The sequence below is a fragment of the Pholcus phalangioides genome, unplaced genomic scaffold (genome assembly GCF_987345545.1).
Source record: "Pholcus phalangioides strain wild (caught in Gottingen) unplaced genomic scaffold, Ppha-v1.0 ptg000004l_1, whole genome shotgun sequence".
In the NCBI taxonomy this organism is placed as follows: Eukaryota; Metazoa; Arthropoda; class Arachnida; order Araneae; family Pholcidae; genus Pholcus; species Pholcus phalangioides.
In genome coordinates this window covers 5,210,615-5,226,963 of record NW_028301597.1, presented here as the reverse complement: position 1 = coordinate 5,226,963, position 16,349 = coordinate 5,210,615, and the positions used below count along the sequence as shown (strand labels likewise).

General features: G+C 37.5%; 1 protein-coding gene across 1 annotated transcript in view; it reads right to left on the bottom strand.

Annotated features, from left to right (window-relative positions):
• The window catches only part of LOC149086485 (uncharacterized), a 112,809-nt gene that overhangs the window by 64,525 nt on the left and 31,935 nt on the right, over positions 1-16,349 (bottom strand). The window contains exons 2-6 of the mRNA XM_089255922.1: positions 14,883-14,910; positions 6,030-6,111; positions 4,400-4,506; positions 2,707-2,922; positions 1,230-1,328 (exon numbers count right to left, since the gene is read on the bottom strand). Coding sequence (XP_089112048.1) covers positions 1,230-1,328; positions 2,707-2,922; positions 4,400-4,506; positions 6,030-6,111; positions 14,883-14,910 — 532 coding nt within the window. The remainder of the gene's footprint in view (positions 1-1,229; positions 1,329-2,706; positions 2,923-4,399; positions 4,507-6,029; positions 6,112-14,882; positions 14,911-16,349) is intronic.

The following is a 16,349-nucleotide window of genomic DNA, read 5'->3' as shown; positions in this document are numbered from 1 at the left end:
TTGTATCATGAAAATCTTGCTTTGCAAATTCCACTTTCAAATACAAAGGCCACAACAGGCAGATTGCCCAACGAAGTGGCTGAAAAAATTATGGCCATAAAAAATATGGATGTCAAATATAACCAAAATACCCAATACAAAAGAATATATCACCAAAAAAATAAATAAATAAATAAAATAATAATAATAATTAATGCATAATTCATTGCCCATAATATAGTTGTCTTATCTAAGAATGGATAACTTCTCAATTTGTCCCACTGTGTCTACACTGTACTTCTTTTTAAATATATCAATTGTGTTAGAATTCACAATCCCTCTCTGGAGGTAAGCTATTCCATTTATTAATCTCTATTAGTGAAAAACTCCCTGCGACACCACAACCTGGAATAATATATGGTAATTACCCATATAAAAAACAGAGATCTGTTTATTTGTCAAATACTTTCAATATATTATTGCTCATGTAAAAAGTCATTATGCTTCATTCATTCCTGTGTTTTCTCAAAAGAAAAGTAGTTTGCTTGTAAGACAAATGCAGTCCATTGTACAGTAAAAATTGTGTCTACATGTGCACACAGGGCTGCAACTAGATGCTTGGTCACCTGGGACAAGCGCACATTTTGACACCCTCTTGTAATATTGAAGGAGAGGTTTCAAAATGAAATTTGCGCCCCTTTGGGTTTAGCACTCGGGGCATGAGAGCCGCCTGCTCCCCCCTCCAGTTGTAGCCCTGTGTGTGCACACTACACGTTGTCCTTGAGTAGTTTGCTGAGATTTCCCATCAATATGTACAGATGTCACAAAATATTTCATTGGGAGCCAAGGAAAGCACACTAGACCAACCCCAAACCTAGAAGGATCTGCCGATGATGGATTCAACAAAGGAGCTTGTGTTGGGTCTCTATATGATTTTGTATAGCCAAGGCTGCAGTCAGATACAGATTGACAGTGGGAGAGTAAAGAAAAAGAAGAGCCAGAGCATAGCGAATTTGCAAAACAAAGCTATGGTGAGCGAACGGGAGTCAGGGTGATTGACTTTATGAAAGACCTTAAGCTCTTGTGTGTCAAATGAGCTTTTCATTTTATGTTTTGGGCTTCTTATTTACTCACATATGAGTTACTCACAAGCTGATACACTACTGTGGTCAAGGTACCACTTTATTATGAGGCACTTTCTTTTAAAACTAACTCAAACCTTCAAGATAGCAAAATATTCATCAACTCACAGGGACAATCCATTTCATCAGAACCATCTCCGCAGTCATCTTCACCATCACACAGAAACTTCTTACTGATGCAGTATCCGTTATTGCAATGAAATGAATCTACGAGAAAGAAAGAATGATTTTATAGTTGGATAAGTGTAGTTCAAGCAGGAAAGTAGAATATAATTTTTCCCATAGAAAAAGAAATGCAAAATTTCTAAAACAGGTGAGTTTGGAATGTTAATAAAATTCCATGTTTGTAAAGAATTAACTACAGTAGACTCTCGCTAATCTAGCACATATCAGACCAAGGTGTACCAGATTACTGGAAGTTAATTAAAAAAAGCCGGTATAAATAATATAAACTTTTGCATACAGACATGCAGTGTGACATGTTTTCCTCTTCTATACTTGAAGAAAATTGGCCTAAAAATGATGGAGTACAGGAAGAGCCCATGGCTGGACTATCGAGAATCTACTGTACTCCAAAAAATATTTTTGTGAAATTAGTGTTCCTTCTATATCAAATTCCATTACATGCATATTAATTTTTGTTTTTACTGTATATAAATATGGTGTGTGTGTATATGTATCACATTAATGCTGTATTCTGTCAAGATCATTTGATAATTTTTGTCGCACCACGGTCATTTTCTGCACACGAGGGCTAATGAGACCGGGACCTACAATTTATTGCCGATTCCGAACGGCAAGCTTGTTTTTCATACTCATCGAGAGGTTGGTGCGCTAACCCCTCGATGGGGGAACTCCCTGCGGTAGCAATTTTTGCTGCGGTCAAGTCGCCGTTTTTTGTTGTACCCCTGTGTCAGGAAAGTTTTCTGACAAGGGCGAACTGGGTATCGAACTCACGACACCTCTAAACATCCTTTGGTACTTTAGGCGAGCATCTTATCGACCGGGCTACCACGCCCTATTCTGTCAAGAGCCATTACACTGGGATACACTGAATTTCAGTTAAACACCCGACTAGGATTTTATTATTTCATTGTTCATCAATATTGAATGATTAAATGTTTCCTTCAATGTAGGATAATAAAAAAATATTACCGTATAAATAGTATCTCACGCTGATGACACAGGACCCCATCGAAGGGTTAGCGCACCAACCTCTCGATGAGTATAAAAAACAAGCCTGCTGTTCGGAATCGGCAATAAATTGTAGGTCCCGGTCTAATTAGTCCTTGTGTGCAGAAATGACCATGGAGCGACAAAAATGATCAAATGATGACACAGGAGTGGAAAATAAAAACAAAAGTTATTCTTTTTTGAGCTGGATTTGATTTTTTACAATTAACTTTCTCAGAGATCTAAAAGTGTATGGCAATACTAAGAATACTCTTAGCTCTTGATGAAACATAATTATATGGTTCTTGTGTTCTATAGTTAACAATCTCATATTATAAATTTTCATTCTAACCTCATTAAACATTTTCAGTTCTTCTAAACTAAAATTTATAGTTTTAAAATATATACTTGCCTCTATGACAAGCTTTAATACTGCAAATAAATGGAAGCAGTGTTTCACAAGGAACGAGACCCCACACTTGAGATTGACCTTTGAGTTTTGCTCGAACACATTCACCACTTTGAGGTTGAGGTTGATCAAGATCCCAAAAACCCACATATTTGGATACAAATGCGCCACTAGCAGACTCTAATGTATTCGTTGATAGACTATCGACTGATACCAACCCTTTGAAATAAAGAAGGTTAAATCAATCATCATAAAACTGAAAAAAAGATTACATGAAAATACTAAACATGGAATCTGATAATAGCTGAAATTCAAAATTGAGTTTTTCAGGTGTATTTAAAAGTATTTAAAAGGGGGAAATCCTTGAGCATGACTTTAAATGTAAAAGCATTTTTTACAATTTTTATTTGAAAGTTTTGAATATAAAACAGCTTGGAATTTATTCTTTGTTTGAGGTGAAAAAAAGTTATAATATCACTATTTGCTTTAGTTGAACCAAAAAGAATGAATTGTGCAACATATTTTATGAAAAATGACTAAATATATAAGTACAGAAAGTAAAGCAAAACTGGATCTCAATAGATGGGAACTTTTTGATTGCTCTTAAGAAGTGACGTATAATAGTGATGTACAGTTGACCCTCGGTATTCTTAGTTTACATATTTTCTGCCTTTTTCCCAGTTTTCTGGAAGACTTTTGCAGTGACAATTCTTGTATTAGAACAAAATATAAGTTGTATGCATTAAATAAACATTAAAAAAATCTTTTCTAAAGGTTATTCTGGTGCTTCTGCAAATGTTTCCACAAGATTGTTGTTTAAATGATTCTGAAAGTGAAAAACTTGAGAGAAAAATTTGAAATACTGGCAGAGATTAGCTTCATTTTGCTGTGGTTTCCCATAATTATGGCATCAATGAATCTACAGTCATATATATCAAGAAATAAAAACATAAAATTCAATCAGCCAAAGCTGTAGTTACACCTGCTACTATATTGCCCTGGATCCATATGTTTCTCATGTAGAAATTGCTGTTGTTCTGTGGGTGAGATAGAAAGATATGCAAGCTAATGTGCTTCATAATTTGCATACTGTAACTGTCATTATTAAATCTGCAAATCTGTGAGCATTGAGAGAAAGAATGTCACATCTCCCAATATTTTTTATGAACAACAGAAAAACTTGGGCTATGAGTATTCCTTTTCTCTGAAAAGTTAAAGGAGAAAGGTTTACTGATATAAAATATAAACTGAATAGAAGAAATTATAAAATTAATTAACAGTAATTCAGAAATCGATGGAGGAGGGATTAACCCAAGTGACTGCTTATAAAACCAAAGCGATACCCCATGAAGATGATCAAGATTGAGAATTAGAAGACAGTTCATTAGCAAAGGCTTCATAAGTTTAAATCGTCAATGGATTGTTTACATGAAATAGAACCATCTGTGTACGTTTTTCATCTGTAGAAAAATTGGTGAAGGAAGCCTTATTACTATACTCTAACAAATTAACTGGAATTTGAAAGAAATGACTGACAGGCATTAAGTGCATAAGCAAGATGCCTAAAAAACAAAAGTTCATGGTTTGGGTCATTCACGAATTTTCCATATTTGCTGTCACCCCCCTAGAACGTAACCCTTGTCAATACAGAAGAACGACTGTATATGTTCACATGTGTTCATTATAAACAACTTACCAATCCAATACGAGCGAAGACCAGAATCTTTTAAACTAGATGATGCTACTCTACTAGTAAAGTTATTTTGACCATAATCCTCTATTAAAACTAGATCTCCACCATACCTATATATATAAAAAAAAGATATTCGTAATTCATATAAATGAACAATGAACGCTTACACAGCGTTTTCATAATATAAATTATATTTTGATAATTATGGCAAAAATAAAAATAAAAACATTCATCTCACATATTTGTCAAGTTTAACGTTTTGTCCTTAATGTTTTTGGAATTTTAATTACCATTGATGATTATGCCTCTGACAATGTTTTTGATGACAACGGTGATGTTCTATATTTTACAGATTATTATTTAAGATTCCTGTAAACTGAATTTAAATTTTCTCAATGAAATATCATTCCATTGAATATCAGATGATTTCAATATATTTCTTTCGTGAGAAATACATTTTTTTAGTACGATTTCTAGAATCCTTTAGCACACATTTCCACACCCTTTAGCAATTTCAGCAGTAATTAGCGAATTGCATAAAAACAATAAATAGCAATTTTTGGCAAAATTTAGTGATATCCCATATTTAGGATCACAATTTCCTGCATTCTCTTCAATGATATATATATGGTAAACCTAAGTATATGAAGATATAGTTTTATTTGAACTCTATGGATATTACTCTTTCTTTCTAATACCAATTATACAATGTGTGAATAATTTTATCAAGTCTGCCTATGGATCACCTCTAGTCCACGGACTATAGGTTGAGAAACACTGCTCTAAAATGATTTTCTGAAACCCTCTCTGTTTTCGTCACATATTTACAAGAATTTGTCGTACAAGTTGATAACTCAAGTTCCTTCAATGCTATCATTTTTTGGATACCAGTGTTGCCAAGGCTTAAACACAATGCAAGAATTTGAGAATTAAGCTCGGAATTCTTGCTCTAAATTCCATTTAGAAAGAAAAATGTATATTTTTTACCCTGTATCTAAAAGCTTTGAGTGTGGCCAATGTCAATCAATAATCACTTTTGGGCTGCACTTTCCAGGTATGCAGTTGAATGAGAAAATAATTGTGTGACCCCCCTCTAATGATTTTGAAAAATGAGTGAATTTGACACTGGAAACACCAGACACTTCTACCATTCTGCAAATAAGCGTTCTTTACACGTTCAAATAAATATTTACACTTGCAAATAAGCACTTTACCCGTTCCCTTCGTATTAATTTTTTTATACTGTCTTTGTATAGTCAAAGTTCAGTCCCTTGTGTGGTGCAAAAAAAAAAAACATTGATATTCATATATTCCCTTTAGTACTATTACTGTGTGTCCCCCCCCCCCTCCCCACAAAAGTAGGGCTAACAGGGTTTCAGCACTGAAGCCCGGGGTGATTTGCATTATTTTTAGTTTTTGCACACTATAAGCTCACTGTAGACTGGCTTGCAGAAGATCCCAGCCTAGGGGGCCCTGTTCCAGGATGAGGGTCATGGTATGCCCCTCCTCCATACCAAAACCTGGTGCAGTCACACTAGTCACATACCTAACGTATGGAATTGAATAACTTGAAGATTTAAAAGAATTGTTTGGTTTGTAACAATTAAGAACAAATAAAGAATTTTATAGTTACCTCCGACATACTTCTGTCGCTTTCCTCCACGAATGTCTAATATTAAAAAACCTATAGCAATTTATGTCATCTTGTTGCCAGCCTAAAAAGAAAGTCACAAGACATGAACCAAAATCAGTTATGGATCATACATAAAATCACTCCAAGAAGGAATGGGGGAAGCCAAAATAAAATACATTATAATTGCAAATATTATTTTAAATAAAAAAAAAACTTACTACTGTAAATTATGTAATCGTGGAAACGATTTACGAATAAAAATAACAAAGCAGTTGGGATAATTGATGCTCTGCTGAATGTGTGATAAAAAATCAATCCTTTAACAACTGCTCTTATTAATTCACAACCATTTCCATGATTTTTGTTCTTGAATGAAGTGACCTTAATTATAAATTTGTTGCTTTTACCTTTTCTATTGAAGTTTTTAACATTTGTTTCAAAATTACATTTGAATTATGTACTTTGTAAAAATGACAAACAACTACTGTATAAAAATATGTTACTTTCACAGCATACAATGTATTAAAGAAAGATATTTTCTCTGGTTATTGGTACCTAGATGAACTTCGAAACATAGGCGGAGATAGACTTGGAAGTCTGGGGGGCACGGTCATTATTGCTGGGGGGGCAAGATGATCATGATGTTGATTCATCTATACATATATGCATTAGATCAGTCGACTTCACCTTTGATGCTGGGCAGAGATACGGGGGTGGCACTTCCCCCCCCCCCCGTATCTCCGCCCATGCTTCAAAAGAAGGTGTTGTTTTCCTGTTGACACAACCACCTTTTCTTCTTTCTGAAGCTCACCAGTCACTAATATCCAGAAAATCTCTTTCTTCGATAACTACTGTATATTTTAAATACAGGGTGTCCTGTAAGTGATAACAAAGCCTTTATCTCATCAACCATCCATCATAGAGGTATGATTATAATTTAAAAAATGCTCAACAGGCGTTCAAAAATTACCCTGTACCAGTTTTGAGAGTGAGAATACAGTGTGTAGCAAAATAAGTTTTTAATTTATTTCTAAATTTTCGAAATTTTTACATGGTTCCCCTGTGCTCTAACTTCTAATTAGGAAGTTGTTGCCCTGTATCTCCTGACACCAACAGAAAGAATTCCGTGTATCTAAGTGCAATATTCACAGAGATATTCGGATTCGAAAAACAGGGGAAATTCGGGAAAACAGTATTAAATGAGGGTAAAACGGTTTTTCCATACTTTACGCTGTTCTTTCCTAAATTTCCTCCGTTTTTCAAATTCGAATATCTCTGTGAATACTACACTTAGAAACATGGAATTCTTTCTGTGGCCTCAGGAGATACAGGGCAACAACTTTCTAATTGGGTTAGACCATAAGGGGGGCGACCGTGTAAAAATTTAGATTTTTATTTTTATTTTGTAACACTTTGTATTTTCACTCTCAAAACTGGCACAGGGTAATTTTTGAACACCTGTTGAGCACTTTTTAAACTGGAATCATACCTCTATGACACGCGGTTGATGGGATTAAGGCCGTGCTAGTACTTACAGGACACCCTGTATAACGGTAAACGTGAAAAATCCGATGTGAATGATCATCAACCATCCGATTTTGATAAATTTGATACAATTTTGTTCACGCATATATTTCGAATTTATCACATTCACGATGATTATGTACTATTTTATCAGCTCATATTATTTACTTAATTTCTGTCAATGAATTAGATTTACCAGAGAATTTTATGAGCATAAACTATAGTCTGGAATAGGGGTGTCACGAGGAGTTGGTGTATTAATATATGTCCGTTCATAGTACTTTGAAATGATTCTTTTCTAGACTATTCTGGAGAGCCGCAGACAAACGATGAAAGGCTAAGGGAGTCGCATGAAAAAATTTTAAAACTTAATCACTTGGAAATGATGAGCTGTCTAGGATGATGAATTCGATTGATTAATGTTGGCATAGGCAAACGGGACGCATGCCCGGGTCTTACGAATTTTCAAGGCCCCAAAATCAGCTGTCTCTTGTATTTTAGACGCGGCCCACGAGTATCCCTTCCCCTCCTCCTGCGTACGCTTCTGCCTCAAAGAACACTCTATACAAGAGGCCCCAACAATTCACATACGCCCAGGGAAGGAACTGGTTAGAAACAGGCCTTGAATGTTGGTTATGTTTGCATTTGTTGATACGTGTGGGGGAAAAAAAGCCAACATTAAAAGACATGAAAATTTTCTCTTGTATTTATTCCTTGCTATTTATTCTCATTTAATTTGATTTTTATGTTATCAAAGAGACACGCGGCCGAATTTCATTCCGTGAAGGGAAACGTTATACGGGCAAAACCAGACAAACGGCGACTAAGAGAACTAAATAGTTGTTGATATAAAAAATCACTGATAAGGATTAAGCTGTTGTCTGTTATATTGAAAGATAGTTTCCCCAGACGGCGTCGTCATCCTCCTCAACGCGATTCCCAACACTAGTGGGTGCGATTATATATCAGGAGGTTTCTAACGAGTTACAACATGCATGGACAGCAATAGCCATAGCCAGCCAGAGGTGGGGGCTGACAAGGCTCCGGCGGGGGCGATTCTTATTATTTTTGTATTTTTAACACTCCACTATAGTAAAACGTTTGGCGTGAGGCCTGCCGAAGATCCCAACTCGGGGGCCCTGCTGCGGGGGGTCGGGGGTGGTCATGGCAGTAGCGTTTTAGTTGTTGATGTCTTTGAAATTTTAGGAATTTTTATTTAAAATTCAAAATTTTTTTTTGCAGGTAATTTTCCATCAATCCTCTCTGCCCATGTCTTCCCTCTATAAACTCCCATGTTTTCCCCCACCTTAACATTAGATTAGTGAGCGGGTATCATATGGTCCCCGATTGAGAACCACTGAATAAGGGTATGTCAGAAAAATGACTTTCTTGTTATGGGGAAACAACAGTAGAGCACAGTAAAATGTATCATATGTATGTATGGTTTTCTTTGGTACCCGACCTTATAGAAACAAAAAACAGCTGTTATTTTATTATTTATTTTGGACCTTGAGCGTCGTTTTGCTCCAGTGCGTGTGAATCTAATTATAGAAATAGGCACCGCATGACAAAATGCCATCGGAGTGAGCTCAGAAATGATGATAATGGAATCTCTCTCAAGCTGTCTGTTCCACCAGAAGAATGAACTTTTTCACCAGCGGAAAAGAAAAGAAATGCCTGTATCTGTCCTTCTATAAAACACAATTTAAAGGAAAATTTGAAGGCTTGAGCTATCGAATAGTATGACCGAATGAATGTGCCGTTGTCCGAAACCCGTTTACAAGTTCACGAGTCCACCATTATTCTGCCTTACCTCGTCAACATCGATTGTTCGACTTCGTTTCTTCCCGCCTCCTTTCGCCTCTTGTTTGGTGAAATGCCGTAATTTGAAAGAAATGTCGATCTTTCGTCGTACATACAAATACATGCGTAACAGGCGGGGGAAAAACATGCAATGCCTGCTTTAAAATAACAAAAAAATAAAATAAAATAAAATTGCAACCTCAGCCCGTAGTATTCAGTAACAAATCGGATTCTAACTTAGTTTATAACATAACAACGTTTTCAATAAGACAATTAATGTAAACCATTAATAGAGACTTGAGGCCGAAACACACCGCACTGATATCACTGCATGATTATCACGTCACGTCAGTGTAGCGTGTTTCGGCCTTAACATGAGTACCAGTGTCTAAAGGGCCCTACACACGCTCAGTTATGCCTGCGCAGTTATGCCTGTACAGGCCAACTGAGCGTGTGTAGGAGCCGTCAGTTGACCTGCACAGGCGACCTGAAGGGAATGGTTACATTACCTACCTATCATGTGTTTATGCCCTGAATGCCCTACGAAGAAGGGTTTGGGCATTTTCCCGTTTTGAATAAACATTGAATTCTTTTAGTGGATGTTGAATTCTTGAATTGAATTCTTTTAGTCGATGTTGAATTCTTTGAATTCTTTTAGTCGATGTTGAATTCTTTGAATTCTTTTAGTCGATGTTGAATTCTTTGAATTCTTTTAGTCGATGTTGAATTCTTTGAATTCTTTTAGTCGATGTTGAATTCTTTGAATTCTTTTAGTCGATGTTGAATTCTTTGAATTCTTTTAGTTAGATTGAAAAGGAACAGTTCTGCCTATGTGTGATGATTCAGATTCAGAATCCGGAACTTGACAAGACCGTCGTCTAGACTGCCCTCATGCTAAACACGATTACTGTATAAAAAACTTATCATAGCATAGCAATGTACCAAAAGTACCAGTAACATGATACACATAATGAGATCCTCTCTCATCGCTCAGTAATTGGGGCAAGGGTCTTAAACCTTTCTCGAGTCACGAGAGAATTGGCTATTCCCATCATCAAACGAAGAGCACCCGCGTGGCAACCTTGATCTTGGCCCCTACAAGAGCAGGGCTGGCAGGGTTAAAGTCCGGTGGGGGGATGCCTCGGGACGATTCTCGTCATTTTTTGTTTTTTTTCACGCTATAAATTCATTATGGGAGGGGGCTACCGAACGTCTCAGATTTGGGGGCTCTGCTGCAGGTTGTGAAGGCCATGACATACTAGTGGCTGGAATCTGCATATCTGTAAACTCTTCAACGCAATTTTTACAGGGTGCTTAATTGAAGCGGTGATCAAGCGCTCAAAATCTGATGCGAGCATAGTGGAGCCTTTGTACTTTAGTGATCACCACGGCACTCGCGAGCAACAGGTTGAAGATGGCTGAGTTAGGAGTTTCGATACGTTGTTTGTTCCCAAGTGGCACAGTTTTCGTTCAATTATTCGCGACAAATGAAACAAGTTCAATGGAGGTGTAGCTTCACGTGTTCGGGAATGAAACAATCACGCGGCTTAAGTCGCCGACGAAAGACCAATCGATAATCTCTTATCGAGATCATCGAAATATCGGCTTCTTATAAACGAAGACTGTAACTTTTTTTTTGTATTTGATCACAAGTCCGCATCTAGAAAGTTCGTCCGCGTCATCAAAAAATCAATGTTCCGAATCCTAGGTCATCGCCGTTCCACGGATCAGTTAACTGCCGCGGTCACTAAAATAAACACTCGTAGTCATATCATACATGAATGGACGTTGCGAACGTTATGCGGCGAAAATGGGGGAGTTTCTCACAAGGCGGGCGAGTCGATAACCCTCCTCGCACCTCATTCAAGAAATAGAAATTCCCACAAGTATAGGAAATGCGTTTATCTTTTTCTTTGAACTCATTAAAACTGTAAGTTAATTTGAATACACGTTGAGGAGAGAGAGGAAAAAAAGTGTTTTCTCTCTCATTTTTAAATAGCCTGCGATATTTTGCCCCGGTCTCTTTTAGCTTATAACCACATCTCATAACTGAGTGTCATGGAGAAACACGACAATCGGCCGACGTTCGTTTCGAAGTAAAAATTAGTTACAACGCCGCCATAAATATCATTTCAAATTTCATTTGGATAATATCGAAGGTATTCGATATTATCCAAAGGCGTTCCAGAAAAACTACACAAAAGCACATGCGCATGCCTAAATCAAGAATCTTGAGTTGGCTGAACAAAAAGGCGGCTATAATGGAGAGCGGTCGTCCATTTGTAAACAATTAAGAGACTATTTTGTTGAGGCAATAAGTTGCCTCAACAAAAGAGGCAACCTTTTCTTGCTTTCAAATCAAGCGCAACTCCGGTCTATCAGCATGGACAATTTATTACCGAGTGAATATAGCCGGAAGTGTGAGTGTGTATACCCGATAGTCCGAGTGCATATATAGTATTATCTGATTTTTCAGTGCTACCATCTATATTTCAGAAGTGAAATGAGTAAAGTGTAATGATCGAAAATTTGTACCGTTGTAGGCCTGTTGCTCTCTGTGGCGAAACTTTTGACCGAAGAGATGGGCTCGCATTCACGCCTCGAAGTTGAAAACCACAGGAAACAAACTTCAGCTGATCACTACTGTGGCACCGGGAGGATTCGAACCTGGGCTATTTTTTTTTTTTTTTCAGAACACGCCCTCCTCCCCTCATGCCTTCATCGTTTTCATAAGAGTAGGTTTTCCAGCAAATGTGGAGGGGAGGGAACCGTCTTTCACTATGTCACAGCATGCGAGTATACCAAGGACTTTCATTTTCGTTCTACTGCGCCCCAGAATTACACCTCCTGAAAGCTACAGTTACTGCAAAAACACTCCAGAATGGAAAGAATTAAGAGCCTTATAGATACGTCATAGAAAACGAAGACAAAATCACAGTCACAAAACAGTGACAAAGTACGAATGTGTGTTTCAGTTCCCTCACAAGCTGATAACAACCCAACCCCTTCATCGGACTCAGACAACGATCCTCTGGCATGAGATGGGATATTTTGAAGTTATCTCACACACAATGTCTTTGTGACAGACAATGAAGTTCCTTGATTCCCGTTGCTGTCAATAAACAATCTCGTCTCTCTTATATGTATTGTGTGTGTGTGTGTGTGTATATATAGTTATTCGTGGGCCCCTTTCGAGTTCTGCTGGGGACGTGCGTATGCACCTTAACTTTGTGTCTTATTGTTCGCTGGTGGTCTGCCGGTGATTAGTGCTACGGACGTCGCATCGCTTTTCCGCCATGGCTCAAACCCTCTGGGTGACTAGCTTATATTCCCCTGGGAACAGAGCGGGGTCATGATCGGGTGCGGGTGCTCGCGATGCGAGTCTGTCACTATGACCACTCAACCACCACAGTGGTTACAAGGCAGCCTATTGCAAATCCTTAAAAAAAGGGGAGGATAGGAACAGAAATTGTCAATAGCAATAATACTGACGTCACACTTTTGCGTAAAAATGGCGGATGAATATACTAGTATTTCAAGAAGCTCTAGGTCAGAACACTGGTGGTTGATGACATTTACCAAACTATTTGCAGGTTATAGCAATAGGTCTTCCACAATCATTCAATTTATCCGAGGGGGAAAAAAAACTCTTCCAAATCTTCGAATGTTTAAATTCCATTCCGAAAGCATTGCCGAACACCGGGGTTATGATTCTTATAAAAATAATATTTTAAAAAAACCGCGCAAATCGGAGACAGAAATGTTACGGAAGGTTTGAACCTCCAAATGAAAGTTCATAAACCTTTTAAGCATTACCGTGTACTCGGCAATATCCCACAGTAAAGTAAAATTCCGAAGTACATATTACTTTCTGCTGGAAGAGATAAGAAAAATTGAGAGGAAAAGGTATTACGGAGGAGTTCTCTTCTCCCTTTCGATACATGTCTCCCACTTGAAGTGGCCTGGAGGCGATTCTGCTTGCTCTCTCTCTCTCTCTCTCTCTCTTTCTTTCTGTTGGAGCAGAACGAATCCACAAGATTTAATAGGCGAGAACAGCAATCCAGAGAAGAAGAAGAATCTTTCCGCATGATTCCACTGCCTGCTGTCGGAGAAATTCTTCGGAATTCACCCAGAGGCCAAATCTTGACTGAACATTAGCCGCGTCGCGCTTCGAATTTCCAGGCAGTAGTCGAAGAAACAGCGTGGCGGTACGTGATCGGGATGTGTTATCAACAGAAACACATTTCTGTGGCGAGAGACTGGTTTCCGCTATATGCCCTCACGTATTTTATTTACCTCAGTTCTGTATTAATCACTGAGTTCTTGTGGTCGTTCCCCTCCCGCTCTTGCGGGCTCTTCTTGTCCCGAAGATCAAACGGAAGACAAATTATATATTTCTCTCACTTATATATTAAAATGAAAGAGAAATGTGAGGAACGAGACGGCGCAAAATTTATATGTATACATCAAGAAAGCCTTCGTTAACCCATTTTCATCCTCCCTTTAAATTAGCTACTTAGCTCTTATCACCATGCATTGATAAGAAAAAGGATTTTCACATTAGGAGGAGGTATAATTTATTCTCCCCACTAAGGTTTTTACGTACGTATTATACAAGTGGATTATTTATTCCACGTACGGGGATAAGGGACAAATTAACAAGTTCGAGGATAATTTCACTTCCGCGGATATATTATTCCCTACTCTTCTCTTTTCATTTTAAGGGTTGTGTGCATTTCCAACACCAAACATGGACGACAGGGTTGTTATCAACTTATAAGCTGAACGTTTTAACTTTTTAACAAAAATATTTTCGATTTATAATCATGCTGCCCCTCTCCCATCTCACCTAATGCGTACGCCTCTGATAGCGGTGATTAGCTTATATCACTATTGCGATATCGGAAAAATATGTCGTGAGTACATTCAAAGGCGTCATACTATACATTTCTAACAATGTTTCCCGAATGACGTATCTGTATTTCAAGTGAATGACTGTAAAACAAGCATCTCCAACCTGTTGTTCTCGTACAACTTGTTGGTGCTTCCTGAAACCTGACTAGTGGTCGATGCTTGTTCCCAACTTCGTGCTCGTAACTCTTTTGATGCTGGGTGTAAATGGTGCTCACGACTCGAGAAAAGTTGAAGATCCCTGGTATTAAGGAAAACTTGAAACATCATTCTTTTCAGAACTAAAGAAAACTTACCATTTGCACGCGTACTATTTTATTTGAGAAAATGAAGGAAACAAACTAGTGTTGAGTTTCGAATAGTGTCGACATGCCGTAAATTGGAAGTTTCAAGAAATAAGTCACTAATTCGCGTTGTATACCTTCATTACAGAGGTATTGGAATAGCTTTGTGAATCAAACAAGGGAAATAAATTCATCACTGGTGTTTCATTGTGCTCTTATTAGAATCATAGACCATTGTTCTACCGGCAAGGGCTCTGGTAAAGAGAAACTGGGTCATACAAATGGCATTACGAAAAAAAAGAAGAAAGAAAAAGAAATCGTTGCTTCTTACCAGCAGGGCATTTCAAGATGTCTTCTCCCTGAAATAAAACAAAACAAAAAACACATCGTTAAAAAAAAGAAAAGAAATTTCCGGAAGAATTGCAAAGCATGTAAAATACATACAAATCGAGTGTAAGATTCATTCAAACTTGAGAAGATTATTGAAACAATGCGAGCACATTAGCTTTTGCACGAAATCTTTCTATTAAACCAAGTAGACGGGCGGCGTAACAAAGGAAACACTGTACTTACTGTTTTAGCAGGGGTCTGTCCAGACCTTTTTGTAGGGTCCTGTTTTTGTGAAAATTTTTCCTTATTTTGATGAAAAGGGTCATTAATTTTTTGAAAAATGATTAATTTTGTGGGAAGCGAAATAATCTAGTTGGTCTATCACAAAAGGAATGAAATGTCAAATTTATGGGGTTTCATTATTTTTTATTTAGTGAAGGGTCCGGAGAACGGACCTAAATTTTGGCTGGACAGACTCCTGGTTTTAGTCACTTGTATGAAAGTCAACATCACTGTGGAGTGAATTTTTTACTATATTTGCTTACGATTGTTTCTCTCCTGAATGACTGAAGTACTTTTTCTTTTCTTCTAATTGAATTTTTCCCCGCCACTATTCATAATTGGCAGTAATCGTGCGAGGAACAAAAAAAAAAGAGCTAGAGAGGGATTGGCGGTTGAAAATACTTCCGCTATTTTCAACTAAATAATCAAAAATCATCGAAGTGTAACGGTTTCCCTTTTTGACGAAGTTCTTTTATTATTACGTTCGTATTTGAGCAGTTAATGGGAATATCTTTTATTTTTTTCTACAGTGGCAGAATCTGCAGTAAGTACCTGAACGATCAACAGTCACTTTCGAAATTGGGGGAAAAAGCCATTCACCACATTTTAAAAGCGCTTTCCGTGAAAGGAACAGAGGAGGAAAGCTTCAAAAGTGGAATACATTGTCTTATCCATGATTGTTATCGTACATTCTGGATTTCTGTATCTTTTCTCGCTCATAATTGCTTGAAATCCATCTTCATGAACGTGGAGGCATATGATCATTTTCAGCACAAGTTAAGTCGCTTACACTAGAAGACCAGATAAATCACGATCTGCATTTCTGAAAATAATTTCAGATTTGAAAAAAAAAAAAAAAAAGAAACTGAATTGCAATCGAATTTAAACACGGCGAATTGTATGCAGGAGGACTGCATTTCCGTAGACGTCTTCGGAAGGAATTGCTGTTTAACCTTGACTTAAGAATGCGGATATTTTGGTTCGAAATTATACTACTAGCGTTAGGTTTCCTAGCGGAAAATCATCCTCGTCGTTTTAAAACTTGAATGCATGAGCAGTTTGGACGGTGAACAACTGTTGCCTCCTATAATCCATGACGAGCAAGATCCGTGAACCCGTGACAATCAATCTTATACACAATTTATCCCTATCCCGACTAAGGGGGAAAAAGGAAAAAAAAACGAAA